This window comes from Leucopleurus acutus (assembly GCF_964270905.1).
Source record: "Leucopleurus acutus genome assembly, chromosome: 9".
NCBI lineage: Eukaryota > Metazoa > Chordata > Mammalia > Artiodactyla > Delphinidae > Leucopleurus > Leucopleurus acutus.
The window spans coordinates 67,376,888-67,398,504 of record NC_139144.1 but is presented as its reverse complement, the minus strand read 5'-3'; the positions used below and the strand labels follow the sequence as shown (position 1 = coordinate 67,398,504).

The 21,617-nt window shown below is 36.6% G+C and overlaps 1 protein-coding gene across 2 annotated transcripts in view; it reads right to left on the bottom strand.

Moving 5' to 3' along the window:
- Positions 1–21,617, bottom strand: part of SEPTIN7 (septin 7) — a gene marked incomplete at its 5' end in the record, with an annotated part of 103,319 nt that overhangs the window by 61,467 nt on the left and 20,235 nt on the right. Inside the window, one exon of one of the 2 annotated variants that reach the window (XM_082846683.1) lies at positions 3,860–3,962. In XM_082846683.1, coding sequence (XP_082702809.1) covers positions 3,860–3,962 — 103 coding nt within the window. Of the gene's footprint in view, positions 1–3,859; positions 3,963–21,617 lie in introns of those variants that run through there. The other variant, XM_082846682.1, reaches the window with a different exon arrangement.

Sequence of the window (21,617 nt, the reverse complement as noted above, 5' to 3'; positions counted from 1 at the left end):
CCTAAAATCAACATGCAGTGCAAATTAACATTGAACTGCCCCCAAATATATCATCCATAATGCACAATTACATATAAACTGACAACTTGTTTTTCTTCCTGCACTAAAGCAGATACTTGTTTCTTTGAGCACATAAGAAGTAACTAGTTTATATTAAGGCACCTAGACTAACTCAGCAAGGTGAGACGCTCATGCTATAAAAGTATGTGGAAGCTGAAAAATGACTGGGGGAACAGTGAATTCACCTCTTCCACCATGCCTACCCTAGCACAGGCACTCATTCCGGTAGAATGGCAGAAAAAATTGCTTGCATTATTTTACTCTAAAATTCTCATTCATTTCCTCTTTCTCTCTGTCTGTCTCTCTGTCTCTTTTAATTTTTTTAGGGAAAACAATATCTAGTTGGAATCATACAAGTTCAAGGCATACTGGACGCACTCAACTGAACTCTGCACTATACCCAGTATTCCCAAATGAGCCTCCGCATAGTGCCTAAGAACACACCAGACTGAGAAACAGACCGGGTTTGGTTCTGGCATCTGCTAGCAGTGTGACCATGGGCAAGTAACCTAACATCTCCATGCTTCAGTTTCTTCATCTCTAAAAAGGAGATAACAATAATATAATACTTACATCATAGGGTTATTGTTAAGGACTGTATGAGTTACATAATAAAGTATCAGTATTTTATGTACTTGAAATATTCCCTGGCACATAATAAGTTATGCAGGGTTTGGTTATTGTTTTCCCAACTGAACTGCCCGCTCAATGTCCATCCCAATTCTATTCTTCAAAAATCTGCCCTAATACCTCCTTCTCAAGTAAGGCATTAATAATTCCAACCAGGGAACCAGGGAAAAGCTCTCCTATACCTTTACACATCTATGGCTCTTAATTTTTGTATGACTCTACTAATTTATATTTACTTACTAAAAATGTTACTTATCTTTTTATGTATACTTTACATTGTCATAAAAATTATTAGCTCCTTTAGGGAAGAAAATATGGGAAAACAAATTATGCCTCTTTTATACAAAAAAGTCACTCAAGTAAATATTGCTTATGGAGCAAGGTTACTGGATAAAGGTTTCCCAACAAAGGACAAAGAGATAAAATCAACTGTTAAATACAGATTCTCAGTTTGTATCAATGTATAAGTCTCAAACCAAGAATTGTTATAAGAACCAAAGCTGCTCTGAGCATAAATCTCAAAAATGAGGACTTAGCTCATAAGGAATAGCTTGCAGTCTCTAAGTCAAGAATATTAAAGTATGGAAGTCTTAGCTTTCTGTGATTTACAAACAACATTGTTAGATTTGGCCTAAAGTCTGAAAAACAATGTATTAAAAATATTTACTTAAAAGATGACTTTTTAAAGAATATTTATCTATTTACTTATATTTATTTTGGCTGCGCCGGGTCCTAGTTGCGGCATGCAGGATCTTTTTAGTTGCAGCATGCGGACTTATTAGTTGCGGCATGCGAAGTCTTAGTTGCGACATGCATGGGGGATCTAGTTCCCCGACGAGGGATTGAACCTGGACCCCCTGCACTGGGAGCGTGGAGTCTTACCCACTGGACCACCAGGGAAGTTCCAAAAGGTGACTTTTATGTGTTATACACTGCAACTATGTAGATGAAAAGATTTAGACCCTGCACTCAACAAGTCTATACAAAGATAGCTAATTAAACAGTAATGTTCAAGGTATACTGGGGATAACAATAACAATATTAACACCCATTCTCCTTTATCCACAGTTGAAGTCTTATCAAAGAAGAGAAAAACAAAAGCTGTAGTTGACAAAAGGACTGACCGGAAAAACAAGTTATATTCAGAGATTGTGTATTAACTCTAAAAATCAAGATCAGCTGGTTATTAACTATTTCATCTGGACAAATGTCACAGAAATTTCAAACCAAATATCTGGCCTGGACCGCCAGATATTACTCTACTAAGTATATATTCAAGAAGTTATTCTTTTGTTGTTGTTTTCTTTTTCTTTTTTTTTTTTTTCCGGTACGCGGGCCTCTCACTGTTGTGGCCTCTCCCGTTGTGGAGCAACAGGCTCCGGACGCGCAGGCTCAGCGGCCATGGCTCACGGGCACAGCCGCTCCGCGGCATGTGGGATCTTCCCGGACCGGGGCACAAACCCGTGTCCCCTGCATCGGCAGGCGGACTCTCAACCACTGCGCCACCAGGGAAGCCCCAAGAAGTTATTCTTTAAATTTTAATATTAAAATTTTTTTGGAAATTGCTATGGTTCTCCTAATGCACCTAGGAAGTTTTCTACAAATTAAAAAAATGATCTTATATTTGTCTACGGTGTGTCATTTAAGATCACTAACATTACATAGTAAAGGTAAGATGTAGTATTTCTTCACATACAATGATTATGTTACCAATCTATGGAAGAAAAGGTATGTCCTGCATATTTTATCCACCTATTTAGACCCACACCTCTGGTCTACACCAGCAGTTTGCAAGCTAGGTATACTATGCTTCTTACTCAACCAGAGACAGACAAGTTAACCAACTCTACCAAGTATCAAGTTTGCAGACTTTGTACCACCATGTTTTAACTATGAACTATTACAATGCAGATATTTCCAAACAGCCACAAACCTACCCTCAAGTAAAATACTCTGGTCAGTTGATAAAATATTCTTCCCTTCAATGAAGGGGTATTTCATACCTAATTCAATTAATCTAATTCAACACCAAAATAAAAATACCAGGAGTTGAATGTAATTAGCAAATTTAACGCACAGTACATAAAGGTCCAGCATCAACTCAATTTTCTCTGTCATGGATATAGTCAATCCACTATTCTGCCTTTTACTTTCATAAAACAAATAGAGAAATACAACAAAATTGCATCAAACTGAGGAGCTAGGTTATAAAGTCAGCCTATATGAGGTGAAAATATTATAGTCATTTAAGACTGTCATTTAAGATAACTAATCTTATACATGGTATAGTGTTTTTATATATATAATGATTATGTTACCAACCTACAGTCAAAATAACCCTTGACAATCTCTTAAAATGGACTACAGGCAGGGAAAGGTGCTCACAGGACAAAACACACTCATAAGAAAAATGAGAGTGAACTAAAGAACAAGGAGAGTCATCATATTTCACTAATTCCAGGGCTTTATACTTAATGAATGAATTCCCAGGGTAATCATTTCCATGATTATGATCCTCTACCCCATCCTTCTTTTTCAAATTCAGAGAACATATGTTTAAGTTAAACACTCATGTGATATGGCTTCACTACACTATATGAGCCAGAGAATAAAATTATCCTGGGGCTTCCCTGGTGGCGCAGTGGTTGGGAGTCCGCCTGCCGATGCAGGGGACACGGGTTCTTGCCCCAGTCCGGGAAGATCCCACATGCCACGGAGCGGCTAGGCCCATGAGCCACGGCCGCTGAGCCTGCGCATCCGGAGCCTGTGCTCCGCAACGGGAGAGGCCACAACAGTGAGAGGCCCACGTACCGTCAAAAAAAAAAAAAAAATCCTGGAGTAATAAGTAACCACCAGATGCTATTTCCTTTTGTAGCATCATCGATTGAAGAGAACTTCTCCAGCGTTCTATTCAACCACTACACCCCCCACCCCTCTTCTCAACTTTTACTGAGTTTCCAAAACTGTGCCATCTACAAGAAAGAGGCAAGAAAATACTGAAATCCCATTACGCCATCAAGTTAAATTTTAAAATGTATTTGCATAACAAAAGAAAGTATAACACATGATCCCTGCAGTTATTTGGGCTATTGTTTTCTCAAATCATTCAGAGTTCATTAATAGTTGGAAACATATCAAAACTCAATTTTAGTGAGAAATCATATCTTACCCACAACCATAAGTGTGAATTCAAACCCTCTCTTCACTGATTTTCTGTATACTTGATTTGGGAGATTTGCAAATCCCACATAGCCTTCAAGGTTCTTCTGTTGCTGAGAAAAGCAAAAGCAGTCCGGTTATTCATATATCAATAAATCACTTCTGTCACACATTTCAAATTCCCTTCATTAACCTATTTTTAGAAAACTATATAAACTAATATTATTCATGGTGAATCAAACTGATTTTACAGTGTTACCAATAAAAGTATTAGTTAATTGCAGAAATGGACAAAATGAATTGAGCACAAGTTGACTGACAATAGACAATTATAAAAACCCAAAGGAATAAAATAAAAATTAAAGAAGCCTGCCTCAGAGCAAAGATTTCAATTTATAGTAACTTACTACTAATAAGATTCTGACCAATCAACTAAAAAAAACGGAAGGATTTTTCACAAAAAATTCAAATCCCCTTAAAATTATATTAAGGACTCTTTTAATCATCCCCTTTGCTCATACGAATTACCAGAGGCAGGAGTTTCTTGAAATTTATCTTCTTATTCATGAAATAAAATCAAAACATGGAGTTTAAAATTTTTCATGAACTCTTAAAAGCTCTCATGATCAATGTCAGTCAGTAACATTATCTTTCAAGCTGTTATACTAGGTCCAATTATGTCACTTCAAGATTTTTACATGAGCCTGCTGCCTCTATCATCAGGGACATCAGATTTATCCAGGTTTTAAAGTAAATTTCAATTCAGTTTTCTGTGTGGTTTTTGATTCTTTGATGATCTCAGTAAGTTTCATGAGTAATTCAAAGAAATCTACTTCTAAATTGTCATAGTAAATCAGTCTGATTTTCAACTTACCCATTGGTGAGAAACACTGTCCACAGTTCAGACCATCTGAGTGAGTAGAGTCTTACTGATTAATTTACTTAGGGGTAGGTCTTACTCATTCATTAAAATATAATGGCAAGGGGCTTCCCTGGTGGCGCAGTGGTTGAGAGTCCACCTGCCGATGCAGGGGACACCGATTTGTGCCCTGGTCCGGGAAGATCCCACATGCCGCGGAGCGGCTGGGCCCATGAGCCACGGCCGCTAAGCCTGCGCGTCCGGAGCCTGTGCTCCGCAACGGGAGAGGCCACAACAGTGAGAGGCCCGCGTACGGCAAAAAAATATATATATATGTATATATATATAAAATGGCAAAATATTCCTAAGAGGTACACATTTTTCTTAAAGATTTTTGCCACATTTAAATTCTCATCCGAAAAAACTCATATGGGATCAAAGTACTAATTCATACATTTGGATTTAACAAAGAACAGCAATCTGCATTTCTTACTAGCATCACATATGTAACTAAATATTCCATCCATAATATTTTTATCTTTCTTAAAATTCATATAAACTGATTTTTAAGACAAATATTGAGAAGATAAGTAAGCCAATTAAACTGAAAGACTAATTTTAAATATACTAGTTAGGATACTGATCAGAATATTTTAAAGTCAAATATTTGAAAGCCTACTACATGCAGAGCTAAGAATATGCATTAAATTTAAGGCTTCCTTGGTTCATATTTCATCCAACTATAACTGAAATTTAACTTAGACCAGAAAAAAGCCTCTCTATAAATTATGTAGCATACTCACAGCTACTTTGTAAAGAACACATTTCCATCATTCCAGTGTTCCAGATTCCAACAGACAGATCCACAGAGGAACAGTAAACGAGGAATTCCAAGAATCATACACGGCACATTCAGTCGAACAGGAGAGAGAAATCCATTGGAACATAGTAAAAGATAGAGGGAAAAAAATGAAAGTTACTTACATGTAACTCAACAAATTAGAGGTAAATTACAAATAAATTGAAGGCAGACTTTTTTCTACTCACGTCAAGGTAATATTTTTTGTCGGATATAAGGCCCAATGAATTTTAATCCATTTCAGCAGCTCTCCTGATCAAACACAGAATCAGAGGCCTCCTATCTTTTTATAAAGAACAATTACTATGCCCTGTACCTGAAGTCTTACAAGAAATGGTGAAAAAAGTGTAAAGTATGGGGCTTCCCTGGTGGTGCAGTGGTTGGGAGTCCGCCTGCCGATGCAGGGGGCGCGGGTTCGTGCCCCGGTCCGGGAGGGTCCCATGTGCCGCGGAGCAGCTGGGCCCGTAGGCCATGGCCGCTGGGCCTGCGCATCCGGAGCCCGTGCTCCGCGGCGGGAGGGGCCACAACGGTGAGAGGCCCGCGTATCGCAAAAAAAAAAAAAAAAAGTGTAAAGTATGATGTTTCAAGAAGATATACAGGGACCAAATTTAAATCCCAAGAAGAAAAAAATGTAAATTTCATACAGTTTTGCTCTGTCAGTCACTGGATTAAGACAGCCCACTTCAGATAAATGCCAATGTTTTAGTTAAAATCTTTATACAGTGCTATATTTCAAGTAATTAAAGTTAAGAACTGGAAGAAATGCAAACTTGTAGATACAGGAAAGGGAAGGAAGCTAAAGATGGCAAGCAGTAACAAATGGAAAGACGAAGTAAATGTGACCTGTAATAACTTAAAGGCAAATAATACAGCAAAGAGAAGAAAACAGACTATCCTTGGACAAAATGTCTTTAAAAAGGGTATGTCTTTATTCTATATTGAAGAAATCTATGAGTTATATCACAACCTAGAACAGATGATGATTCAAATGTCACCTTCAAAGAGAGGACTGCCCTGATCACCCTTATCTAAAATTACAACTCATCTCAGCACTTTGCTGCTTTATGTTTTTCTCTTTAGCACTTACCACCATTTAACATACATTTTACAAATCTTGTTTATTATGATCTCCACCCACCCTACCTCCAACTAAAATGTAAACTCCATCAAGGTACAGATTAAATGAACTACATAAGTTGTGGCATCAAAAAGAGGAAGCCATCTGGGAGAGCTGAAGAAGTTTCAGAGAAAATATTTTAGGTTACATATTCAAAGAACCCACCATACAAAAAGGTGTAAGAAAAACACCTCCATCTACCCGTGTGTCTTATTTATTGCTTTATCCTCAACTCCTAGAATAGTCTTAGGCACAACTAGGAGACTGAATTAAGAAAAGGGAGAAAAGCATTCTAGGGCTAAGGAATGGGCCCTAAAGTGGGGATGAACTTGGTACTTTCAGGAACAAAAAGAAGGTACATGAACTACAATGAGGTGAAGTAGTGGACCAGGGGATAAGTGATAAAAAATGAGGTCAGGGAGGCAGGCAGGGGCCAGATCATGTTGTACCCAGGCAAAGTAAGAAATCTGGATGTTATTTTAGGCATGATGGGAAGCCACTGGAGGGTTTTACACAGGCAAGTGACCTGACCTGATTTGTGTTTTAAAGATAGCTCTTACTGCTAAGAGAAGAAATGGAAATAAGAAAACTAGTAAGGAGCCTACTGCAATAGTCCAAGAAAGAAAGGGTATACTGAATTTAGATGGTATGCATGCAAAGAGAGATGAAGATTCAGAATATGTTTTGAAAGAAAAATTGTCAGGACATTGCTGGTGGGTTAGATGTGACTGGCAAAAGAAAAACAGACAAAAGATGAAGAGACAAAAGATAACTCCTAAGTACTTGGCTTGAACAACTCAATGGCTAGTGATATCTCCAGGGAAACAGGATACAAAGGGGAGGAAAAGAGTGGGCTGTGAGGGCCAAAATCACCAAAATCAAAAATAGCTTTTAACATGTTAAGTGGAGGTGTCTGTTACATATTCAAGAAGAGATGGCCAGTAGGCAGTTAAACATATGAATTCAGAAATTCCAGGGTTGGTTGGTGCTGAAAATATAGATTTAGGAAACATAAGCATATAGATAGTATGGGGAGAGGATCAGATTCCCAAAGAGAGATTATAGATAAAAGGGGGTCTAGACAGTGTCCTGGAGCACTCCAACATTGAGATGTTAGGCAGAGAAAGAATGAGAAAGATTGATCAGTCAGTGAGGAGAAAGGAAAACTAGGACTGGCTCAAGGTCACTCACTTGTGTTAAATGCTACTGAACAGTCAAATGAAATACCAGAGATGTGAACATAAAATTTGGAAATAAGAAGATTACTGGTAGTTTTGCACCAAAGCAGTCTCAGTAACAGTGAGGAAGAAGAGTGACTAGGTTGAGAGTAGGTAATTCTCTGTACATAACTACTATAACATTTTAAATAATTTCATGTTTTAAATTAAATTATTTTAAAATTAAACATGTTACTTGCCAGTTTCCCAACACAACTTATTTCCAGGAGAGAATCATGTCATATTCATCTCTACATTCCTAACAGAGTGCTGATACACAGGAGTTATTAAAAAAGATAAAGGACAAAAATATACTTTCAGGAAAGTTTCTTCTGAGGAAGAAACTGTGTCTCAACACAAAAGACAGACTTAGGAAATACACCAATAATATAACACTGGTTGACTAAAACACAGACTTTTCACATATCATAAGAATCTTTCCTTACCCCAAATTCTAAAATCAACCACAGTCTATAATTCAGAAGACCTAAACTGATTCTTTTTCTGCACAAATATAATGTTCACAGTGCCAGTGTGAAATACAACCTCTGGATAAAGAAATATTACTTATAGACCTGAGTGATATAACTGACATTTATAAGCATGTGAATGTAGATAAAAGTATATTCACCCAAAATATCTTGAGGTCTTAAGAGTATTACTTGATTTCAAACATCAGTTACATAAGAAGAAACAGTTATCAAATCATCTTTTCTAAAAGCATATGCTTACAAAATCTTTTGGTTACTATCTAAAAGATATGCCAAATCTCTATGCCAAAATTCACATTTAAGAAAATCAAGCTACAGGGTCTTCCCTGGTGGCGCAGTGGTTGAGAGTCCGCCTGCCGGTGCAGGGGATCCGGGTGCATGCCCCGGTCCAGGAGGATCCCACATGCCGCGGAGCGGCTGGGCCTGTGAGCCACAGCCGCTGAGCCTGCGCGTCCGGAGCCTGTGCTCCGCAACGGGAGAGGCCACAACAGTGAGAGGCCCATGTACCGCAAAAAAAAAAAAAAAGAAAATCAAGCTACAATTCCACTGCTTGCTATTTCACTACCTGTGGAAAAATCAACTTAAATACAATATCCAGTAATTTCAGTGTTTAACTTATTTAAACTTTCTTCTAGAAATCAATTATATTCAAAGAACAAGATGCCTCAAAAAGGTTTCAATTGACAGATTATTGGAACCCTTGAGATTTGTTTATATTCTCTTGCCATTTGTTCTTATTCCAAAGAATAAAGTTATCAAAATCTTGGCATGTGGAAATCCATTGTCATTTTAAAGGTCTGAATATTAGTATCTATAAATATTAATATTTATAAATTAATATATATTTTCCAAAGGAGAAAAGTAGCAACTTGTTTTGAAAACTGCTAAATATGCTTTTCAGTAACAATAACGAAATTGAGTTGTGACAGGTTGGAAGTGACAAAAGTCGGAATTTGAGGAAAATTAAAACATATTTTTGGTAGGATGTACTATAAACCTTCAGCTCTCCCCATCTTTACAAAAAGAGATATTCAGCCCCAAATTACATAAATATGACCAGGATTCTATTTCTCCCCTTAGTAACTACAATTCAAACAAACAAACAAACAAAAAAACAGACTGCAAAGATCCAAGGAAGGGTTACATCAGTAACTTAAAATTTCAAAGGTAACATTTGATCTTTCCTAAATAATTTCAAGTTCAAGCTGTACCACTTTGGATTTTAAAACACAAACAAACTGTATGCTGTTTCACATACTGACAAATACAATTAAATTTTTTTCTCCTAAAGTTTACGTAATTCTAAATACAAAAAACTACTCACTACAAAAGAAAAAAGATACATAAATTTACTTGTCTACTCATTATTACTAACAAAATCCTTACATCATACACATAGATGAAACTGTCTAGCACTAAGTCAAATTCCTCCCATTTCTTACATAATTCAAGGGGAAAATTAAAGAACTTCACTATTTAAATGCCTTAAGTATTTTAAATATAACTGGTGTAAAAATACCTAGATTCTAGATTTAATATAACAAGAACACTAAGATGTTACAAGATAACATAAGCTTGTCCTAAATGTTAACTTTGATGTTCCCTCCCCAATTTTCTCTAAAGATCATATCTTAGTTTGCATGCCCCCAGCTCCACCCTTTTTACTGAGATGAACAATTGTGTACAAATGAAACCAACTTTTATTTTCTTAATCTTATTCTGGATTCTTGGTTAATCTACTTAAAAGATTTTAATATTTAATTGTATGAACACATGTAAGAATGAGATAACTTAAAAGTTTAAATACATTTTTTTCTTTGCTCTGAACTTGGAATTTAAATCTCTACTCACAGAATTACTGGCCACACTCATTCAATCAACACAGTTACTGGCCCCTTACAATGTGTGTATTAGTAATTAGGGATGTAAAAGCTAATAAGAACAAGGTCCCTGCTTATAAAACTAAGAATCTGAGGTCAGGTAAGTTAGAAGACAATTATATTAACACAGTGATAAATACTATAATGGAGGCAAGCACAGAAAGACGGCTATGAGAACGAAAAAAAGGGTGTTTTCTCCTATCCTGGGGCCAAATCCTTCAGATCCTGAAGGACTAGTAGGCCTTAGTCTGATGAGAGATGTGGGTAGGTACTAGAGAATATGAGTAGGCTAACTGGTAACTGTAAAGGTACAAAAGCAAGAGGAGAGAGCACAGTTCTTTATGGTAACTACAAATAGCTCAATACAACTCATTATCAGGGTCCAGAAGATACAGGGTAGGAAAGTTAAGCAAAAGCCAGATTATAAAGGACTTTGTTGGCCACACTAAAGAACTTAGAATAGGCTTCATCTTGAAAACTTATGAACAGCATTAAAGGATTTGAAGCAGAAAATTGCACAATCACATTAATTCACATGCCGAGTCACATTCATATTTTAGAAAATTACCACTAACAATAATATTGAGGATGAACTGCAGGAGATAATGGTAGCAATCCCAAGATCTGTTGCAGTAGCCCAGGGAAGACAGAAGCAGTGGGGATGAAGAGAAATTAAGTTAGAATGCTACTGTCCGTAACAGTAGCCACTAGCTACATGTGGCTATCGAGCACTTGAAATTTAGCTAGTCTGAATTGATATATATTCTAAGTATAAAATAGAAACCAGGTTTTGAAGACCGATTATGAAAAAAAGAATAAAGCATGTCAATTTTTATACTGATTACAGGTTGAAATAAAATTTTAGCTATACTGGGCTACATAAAATCTGATACTAAAGTTAAACTCACGTGTTCCTTTTTACTTTTTAAATGTAGCTACTAGAAAAGTTTAAATTACATATGTGACTTGCATTAACTTCTAATGGACAGTGCTGGGTAAGATATTACATGAACTGACAAGCCTCTGTAACTTGTGGGGGGAGTGGTAAGACTCAAATTTATGAATTTAGGTTGAGCAACTGGATTAATGGTTGTTCCAATCATTAAAAGCAAAATTCATTTGCGTTTAAGGTGCAAAATTGGCTTTAGGGAGACAAATATCTAGTAGGCAGCTACATATATAAAAGTTAGAAGTTCTAGAAATGTCTAGGTTAGGCAGATATTAACATTTTAAGTCAACAACATTTAAACGGTATGAAGCCCATGGGTATGGATCCAATTACAGTATACAAAGTAGGAAGCAGGTCAGAACCAACAGCAACATCCCACTACCACCACCACTATCACCTACACAAACCTAGGAAAAGGGGAGAGAGAAGAATGAGGAAAGTAGTTCTTAGAAGCAGTTCAAGGAGGTCAACTGTAGTGGCCTCCTTCAAGAAGTGGTCAACTGTACCAAATGCTCTGGAGTGGTCAATACAGAGACATAGAAGAATCTATATATCATTATCAGGGACCACTGTCAGAGCAGTGGAAAGATAGGGGAAGATAGATGAAGGCAGACTGGAATTAAATAAGCACTGAATAACTAACTGCAGACAGTGAGGGTAAACAATTCTTTCTGAAAGCTTATCTGTGAATAGAAGGGCAATAAGGTAGAAGCTAGAGGACAATAAAGGGTTATGCAAGTTTTAGGAATAAAAAAAATGATAGCTGCATGTTTAAATGTTAATAAATGCTGCGAGTTTGGTGTTAGTAGGTGCAAATTATTACATATAGAATGGATAAACAACAAGGTCCTACTGTATAGCACAGGGAACTATATTCAATATCCTGGGATAAACCACAATGGAAAAGAATATAAAAAAGAATATATATATGTGTATAACTGAGTCACTCTGCTGTACAGCAGAAATTAACACAACACTGTAAATCAACTATACTCCAATAAATAAGTTTTTAAAAAATGCTTTAAAAAGTAAAAAATAAGTTTAAAAAAAAAAAAGAAAAGATTACCTAGACAGGGACTTCCCTGGTGGCACAGTGGTTAAGAATCTGCCTGCCAATGCAGGGGACACGGGTTCAATCTCTGGTCCGAGAGGATCCCACATGCCACGGAGCAACTAAGCCCGCACACTGCAACTACTGAGCCCGCGTGATGCAACTACTGAAGCCCATGCACCTAGAGTCCGTGCTCCACAACAAGAGAAGCCACTGCAATGAGAAGCCTGTGCACCTCAATGAAGAGTAGCCCCCGCTCGCTGCAACTATAGATAGCTCACACACAGCAACAAAGACCCAATGCAGCCAAATTAATTAATTAATTAATTAAATTAAAAAAAAAAAAAGATTACCTACCCAAGCAGCTTAAGAAAGGAAGGTAAACCAGGATACAGATAACATTCTGGAATGATGGACAGGATTTTCTGTGAACTCCAGAAAAAAAAAATCACCTGCTAATCCTAAAAGAGGAGGGATGGACCAGGGAATTTTAAGAGAGAAAGATTTGAATCAGCAACCACCAAAACAAAAAGAAGGGCTAGGAATACACAACAGGCAGCCAAGGAATTCTGTCCACTAGTTTAGGCTGAAGATCTGTGTGAATGTATCCCTAAAGCCACGAGATCTTTTACTCCAATAGCAATCTGTAACTTGAATGTAAGCCAATAAGCTGTTATTTGAAGCTGTTATTTTGCAGAAAGGGTACACAAAACTACAAGGGATCAAGGGAGCTGACAAGTATGGTTGAAGTGATTTAGTGAACAAAATGGAGAGAGTCAAGGATCCAAGGTATGAAGTAAGGAAATGAGATAGCTAAGAATATGAAATTGTGAATAGAATGAGCCATACAATTAAGATTTCAGAGGTGGAACAGAAGTTCCAGATGATGACCACATGGAGCCATTAAAATGATGGCTCAACCATAATCCAGATACTGTGAAGCTAAATTATTGAACAAGTTTTACACATGGGCACTAAAAACGCCCCAGAATGGTAAGATAGCTTGGGGTAGAAAGAAAAACTGAGTGTTTGGTGACATCTTTGACAAATAAGGAGAAAACAGGGATGTGGTAACCAACAAATTTAAGAAGGGTGAGAAAATACTGTTGTTAAATAGCATTAGCTTTAAAGAAGCAGGGCTTTTTTTAAAGGAAGAATGGTCTAGAGTCTAGACAAGCACTATCTGATAGAAATGTAAGGTGAATAACATATGTAATTATAAATATTCTAGTAGACACATTATGGAAGTAAGAGTAAAAAGGTGAAATTAATATCATTTTATTTCACCCAATGTATATACAATATTATCATTTCAATATGCAATCAATATAAAAAGTTATTATGACTCATTTTACATTATTCATTACTCTACTTTCTTTTCCTTTGTAATAATCTTTGAAATATAGCATGACTTATTTAGGACTAGCCACATTTCAAGTGCTCAGCAGTCACATGTGGTTAGCGGCTACCCTACTAGATATAGAAATAGAAATTTCATAGATAGAGGACATAATACATTACCAAAAGATCTACTAGAGAGCACAAAACTAAATGAATAGTAGTACCCAGTAGTAAGTGAGGATGTGGGAAAATAGGCACTTTCGTACATGACTGGTAGAATATAAACTGAAACCACTTCCCTGAAGATCAATTTGGCCATGTGCATCAAAAACTTAAGTTTTCATGCTCTCACACTCAACAAATTCCACTTTCATGAATTTATAATCTTACAAATATATAAGATTTAGATAAAAGAACATTCAACAAAACACTATTAACGATAATGAAAAATCATAAAAACCAAAGTTCCAAAAACAAGTGAAACAAATAATACATTATGGTACTCTCATGTGTTAAAACACCATGCAGCCATTAAAATTAAAGTTTTAGAACAGAAATGACAGATAACAACATACTGAATGGAAAAACTATTATTAGACAGTTGGCGCAGTAATATTTACCTTTAAACATTCTCTTATGTATACACTGGAAAACAAAAGGATATAGACTAGTGACGTTAACGAAATTAGCAGTAGACTTCAGAAAATTCTCTCCTTCCTTAAAATCAAGAGAAAATTTCTTCCAACTGGAAATTAACAAAAGGCTTGCAGCAATCCAAAGAGCGCTTATTCAAGAAAAAGGGCTGAATCTCAGTAAAAACTGCAGCATTTGTTGCATTTTAACTCGCTTATTCTTATTTCCCTCATCAGCTCTACAGTAGCCTTGAAAATCCACAGCAGGCAATCATGGCAAAAATTAGCACCCTGTCAGCAACTGGAATAGGCAGAACAGGCTCCTTCAGAGCCCCATTCCCAAAGAACATTATGTGACCTGTTTGATGATTCCTTGCAAGACCCCACAAATAACCACTAGGATAACCAGAGACTTCAGTGACAACACATGACAAAGAAAATAGACTTTACAGAATTAGTTCCCCAAAAGTCACTAAACAAGCAAACAACAAACAGCAATAATAAATAAACCCTGAGGGGTGGAGGAGAAAGGGGAGAGGGAGAATCTGACCACTGGTGTCACGCTGTATCATTTAAAATGTCCAGTTTTCAACAAAAAATTATCAGACACACAAAAAACCCCAAGAAAGCATAACCCATATTCAGGCGGGAAAGAAGCAATCAATAGAAACTAACCCTGAGAAAACTCAGATATTAGACAGAGAGTTTAAATCTGCTATTTAAAATATGTTCAAATAACTAAAGGAAATCATGTCTAAAAAACTAAAAGTATAAGAACTACATTCACCAAATAGAGAAAATTAATAAAGAGATGGAAATTATTAAAAAGAACCAAATAAAAATTCTCAAGTTGAAAAGTAGAATAACTGAAATGAAACTTCACTAGAGAGAGAGGATCAAAAACAGATGTGAGCTAGCAGAAGAATTAGCAAACTTGAAGATAGGTCAAATAACATTTACCAGTCTAAGGAACAGAAACAAAAAAAGAGTGAAAAAAACCTGAACAGCGCCAGAGACTGTGGAACAAAATCAAGCATACCAACCTACACATAACGGGAGTCCCTGAAGTAGTGGAAAGGAGGAGGGAGGGAGAGAGGGAAAGAGACAGGGGGAGAAAGGGAGTAAGAGGCAAAAAGTATGTTTGAAGAAACAACGGCAGACAATATCCCAAATCTGAAGAAAAATATGTTTACACATTAAAAGCTCAGCAACTCCAAACAGGAAAAAAGCAGAGATCCACACCTAGACACATCAAAATCAAACTGCCAAAAAACAGAGACAAAAAATCAGGAAAGCAGCAAGAGAGACTTTAAATGACCATATACAGGGGACTCTTAAAATGAATAATGACTAACATGTCATCAGAAACCACAGAGGCCAGAAAGTAGATGGATGACATATTCAAGATGTTAAAACAAAAAGACTGTCAACCAAGAATTCAGTATCTACCAAAGGCATCTTTCAAAAACGAAGGTGAACTTAAGACATTCTCTGATAAGCAAAAACTGAGAGAATTCCTCACAATCAGATATGTCCTACAAGAAACACTACTATAAAAGACAGTACAAACATAATTTTTATTTGCAACTCTCTTCTACCTGATTTAAAGGAACACTTCATGAAGCAATAATTATTAAATTGTGTTCTTGGGTTTATAAAGTAGAAAGAAGAGCACAAAGAAGGGAAGAGAAAATGAAAGTACACAGGAGCAAAATTACTGTATTCTATTAAACTAAGTTGGTAATAACCCAAATTACAATGTTATCAGTTAATTGTAATCATCATGGCAATAAATAGATAAATAACCTAATTAACTATTGGGCACAGCACTTTAACTGACATTCCCTCAAAGAAGATATATAAATTGACAATAGGCACATGAAAAGATGTTTAACATCATTAGCCATTAGGGAAATGCAAATTAGAACCACAATGATACCACCTCACTCCTACTACTATAGATTAAAGGGACAGACAATAACAAATGTGGACATGGATGTGGAGAAATTGAAACCTTCACACATTGCTGGTGGGAATGTAAAATGCTACAGCTGCTTTGGCAAACAGTTTGGTAGCTCCTCAGAAAATTAAACATAGTTACCCTATGATCCAGCAATTCCATCCCAAGGTATAGATCCAAGAGAATTGAAAACATAAGTCCACATAAAAACTGGTACTTAAATGTTCTTGGCAGCATTACTCACAACACTCAAAAAATAGAAATAACCCACATGTCCATCAACTGATGAATGGATAAACAAAATTATGTGGTATTTTCTATGCAACAGAATATCATTCAATAATAAAAAGGTACAAAGTACTGATGCATGCTATCAATACAACATAGATGAACCTTGAAAACATCATGCTAAGTGAAAGAAGCTAGTTGCAAAAAATTACTGAATGATTTCATTTATATGAAATGCCCAGAATAGGAAACTCTATAGAGATGGAAAGTAGATTAGTGGCTGCCTAGACCTGGGAATAGGAGAGAATTGGAGTAATTGTTAATAAGTACAGGGTTTCTTTTTGGCCTGATGAAAATGGCCTCAAATTAGATAGTGATGATGATGGTTGCACAACTCTGTGAATATACTAAAAATGACAGAACTGAATTTTATGGCATGTGAATTGTATCTCAATAAAGCTGTTATAGAATCAAGTATGTAGTGTCTATAATACACTACCTTTCATATATAATTTTTATATCCCCTTTCCTACATGTATCTTCTCATTTGTGTAAAAAGATAGGAATAAACTAAAAACTAAGCAAGAAATTATTAAGACTGGTTACCCATATGGATGGGTGGTTAAATGGCAGAAAAAGAAAATGAGAATAGGGTAAAAGAGATAAGAGGTGGAAGGGATACTTCCTGACATACTGTTTTACAGAATTGACTATTAACACCACAATAATGTTTCACATATTCCAATGAAAAAAATAACCAAAATCAGCCAGGATGTGACAAGAGCTCAAAATGGACTAAAAACAGTAACAAATAAAACTAACTGTATTTCAAATGAGTAACATAACACCAATGAACAAGGTGGGTAAGAAAAGAACGTAACTCTGGAAAACAGTATGCTGATTGAATAGTATAAGACTAAAGACAAAAAGAAGTGTATGCAATACTACACTCTAGTAAGTAAATATATTTACAACAGCAATTCTGAAACTACACTTATGTGTATACCAGAACTGAACAAATAAGTAAATAAATTGTAGATGAGAGTCAGGTTTTCCACTGTTGGAGAAAGGAGTTACAAATAAGAAAAGAGAAAGGCTAGACTGAATCTTGTGTTAGTAGATTAGAATTGGTGTATTAGTATGAACTCATGGTTTTTAATATACATAAACATATATATTTATGTTAACATATATACTATATTATCTATACATATGCATAGATATGTATAGAAATACAGATGTGTGAATGTACACAAAAATATAACTTCCTAGATCTATGTTCAAAACACCTAGAAGCAAAAACACCCCAGGAGTAATGAGCACTTTTAGTGCAGAGACCCTGGCTTCTAAATACTATTCTGAAATAAAAGGAACCTGAACTCCTTGGAAAATGGTCAATTCCAGGGCTTAAGGAAGAAAAATAAAAGACGAATCAGAAAATAAGTGCTCCAAAAAAAAATTATGAGGCATGTTGAAAGATGAATAGGAGCTAATGGGAAAGAGCTCCCAATGGTCAAATTCAGGACAATTGGAGCAAAAAGCAATGATAAAATTAATATTCATGTGTCCTAATATTAATAAATAATTGAATGAATGAATGCATGAGATAGAACAATTCTTCCTTACAAAAGAATTCCCATTAAAAAATGTAGCATTGGGAATCCCTGGCAGTCCAGTGGTTAGGACTTGGCACTTTCACTACCATGTCCTGGGTTCAATCCCTCATCTGGGAACTAAGATCCTGCAAGCCACAAGGAGTGGCCAAAAAAAAAAAAAAAAAAATTGGAAACAAAAAATCACTACTGAGGCAAACAGCACAGTAATAATTGTGACAGACAAGGATTATTAACAGTAGATAAAGGTATGATGAGAAATAAGTTATTTGCATAGTTCAACAAAGGACTAGTATCTAAAATAAACAACTCAATTAGACAACAAGCACAACTTAAAAATGGACCAAAGATTTCAACAGACCACCAAAGACATACAGATGGCAATAAGCACATGATAAGATCAACATCAGTCGTTAGGAAAATGCAAATTATGATCACAATGAGGTATCTCTACAATTCCACTAGAATGGCTAAAATTAGTAAGAGTGGCCATCCCAGGTGTTGGTGAATACGTGAACCAACCAGAATTTTTATACACTGTTGATGGAAACATAAATGTTAACATCTATGTGGGAAAATGTTTTGGCAATTTCTTAAAAAGTTAAATGTACATCTACCTATAACTTAGCCTAAGTATTTACCCAAGAGAAATGTAATCATACGCCACCAACATTAAAGTTTTTAAAAGTTTACAAAGAAAAAAGTCAAAGAGAAAATACATCCAAATGTTAACACTGGTTGTATTTTGCTTACTGGATTTGGAGGTAAGTCACTTTTATACTATTTTCTATTTTCCAAGTTATTATTAAGGAACCTGAAGCATTTCCATCCAAAAAAAAAAGTCACATAAAAAGAAAATGAAGTCATATTCACAAGTCACTATAGGTTTTCTTTTTGATAAATCAGATGTTTATTTTCCATTTCTGACATGTTCATTAGAATGCATAGGAAGAAACTGTACAGATAATTCTGACAAGATTTCAATCATGATGTGAATATGGACAAGGCAGATTAACAAAGGCTGGAGTACAAATATATTAAGATGGATTAATAGTTGCTTAGCTGTATATCAACTTCAACAGAATTACACACCACAAGGATCCAACCCTAATTAAGCCCAGATAACATTATATAATATTTTGAGATTTTGAGGGCTTCCCTGGTGGCGCAGTGGTTAAGAATCCACCTGCCAATGCAGGGCACACGGGTTTGAGCCCTGGTCCGGGAAGATCCCACCTGCCGCAGAGCAACTAAGCCCGTGCGCCACCACTACTGAGCCTGCGCCCTAGAGCCCGCAAACCACAACTACTGAAGCCGGTGCCCCTATAGCCCATGCTCCACAACAAGAGAAGCCACCGCCATGAGAAGCCCATGCACCGCAACAAAGAGTAGCCCCCGCTCGCTGCAACTAGAGAAAGCAAAAGACCCAACACAGCCAAAAAGAAATTTAAAAAATAAATAAAACAAAATTTATTTTAAAAAAATAATAAAAATATTTTGATAAAAGCATAAAAGATATACTTTAAGTGTACACATGATAAAAGCTAAAAAAGTAACAAATACTTTATAAGACACAGTCAGAACACAAATGAAATTCCATATGGAAATATGTGGATCCAAACCTTGTCCTTTTATCCATGCTCAAACCAGAATCTAATAGATGAAGTTTCAGTTAAGGGCAGAACTACAAAATGTGACGCAAATAGTAAGGAGGAGGTGGTGGAACACATTTCACCCACTCAATCAAGAAGTTCCTCTAATTTAAAAAAAAAAAAAAAGTGTTGAAGAAGCAAGATGAAACAATAGCAGCACAAGTGGGAAAGGTAGAGACACCTTAGTTGACACTATGCTCCACATGTCAGTAAGGAAATAGTTACCCTAAAAGATAACTTAACTTTAGGCCTCGTTAACAGATTTATATAGCACATAGATGGACACAAAAGATAGATTTATTCAAAACTGCAATTTAAAATCACAAGATATTCATTTCAGTTCAAGGTGTCAGCAGGGATATGTACCAAATGAAGAAAGTTCAGAGGGGAGTTAACAATGGTTGGACGGATATAACCACCTGCCACATAACATTTTCCTTGTTAAAAGAAATGGAAAGACTAAATGTTGGCACAAAAGATTCAAAGAGAGAATTGTCTTCAAACTATTAAATAATAATATTAAAGACAGAAATCAGATATCTTTTTGGTCTTAAGGAGTAAATGAGTATATCTGAATACAAATATCAAAGACAGATACATATAAAAATAGGAAGAGGGTTCAATATGACTGAGTAGAAGGACGTGCACTCACTCCCTCTTGTAAGAGCACCGGAATCACAACTAAGTGCTGAATAGTCATTGAGAGGAAGACACTGGAACTCACCAAAAAAGATACCCCACATCCAAAGAGAAAGGAGAAGCCACAACGAGACGGTAGCAGGGGTGCAATCACAATAAAATCAAATCCTATAACTGCTGGTAGGGTGACTCACAAATTGGAGAACACTTATACCACAGAAGTTCACCCACTGGAGTGAAGGTTCTGAGCCCCACGACAGGCTTCCCAAGCTGGGGGTCTGGCAAAAGGAGGAGGAATTCCTAGAGAATCAAGACTTTGAAGGCTAGTGGGATTTGATTGCAGGACTTCGACAGGACTAGGGGAAACAGAGACTCCACTCTTGGAAGGCACAGACAAAGTAGTGTGCACATCGGGACCCAGGGGAAGGGGCAGTGATCCCATAGGAGACTGAACCAAACCTACCTGCTGTGTTGGAAGGCCTCCGGCCGTGGCTCACCGTGAGGACAAGGACACGGGCAGCAGAAGTTCTGGGAAGTACTCCTTGGCAAGAGCCCTCCCGGAGTCCTCCAATAGCCCCACCAAAGAGCCAGGTGGCCTCCAGTGTTGGGTCGCCTCAGGCCAAACAACCAACAGGGAGGGAACCCAGCCCCACCCATCAGCAGACAAGCGAACTAAAGTTTTACTGAGCTCTGCCCACAAGAGCAACACTCAGCTCTACCCACCATCTGTCCCTCCCATCAGGAAATTTGCACAAGCCTATTAGATAGTGTCATCCACCAGAGGGCAGACAGCAAAAGCAAGAAGAACTACAATCCTGCAGCCTGTGGAACAAAACCCACAGTCACAGAAAAACAGACAAGATGAAAAGGCAGAGGGCTAGGTACCAGATGAAGGAACAAGATAAAACCCCCAAAAAACAACTAAATGAAGTGGAGATAGGCAACCTTCCAGAAAAAGGATTCAGAATATTGATAGTGAAGATGATCCAGGACCTCGGTTAAAGAATGGAGGCAAAGATCGAGAAGATGTAAGAAATGTTTAACAAAGACTTAGAAGAATTAAAGAAAAAACACCTAGAAGAATCAAAGAACAAACAAACAGAGATGAACAATACAATAAATGAAATGAAAAATACACTAGAAGGATTCAGTAGCAGAATAACTGAGGCAAAAGAACGGATAAGTGACCTAGAAGACAGAATGGTGGAATTCACTGCTGTGGAACAGAAAAAAGAATGAAAAGAAATGAAGACAGCCTAAGAGACCTCTGGGACAACATT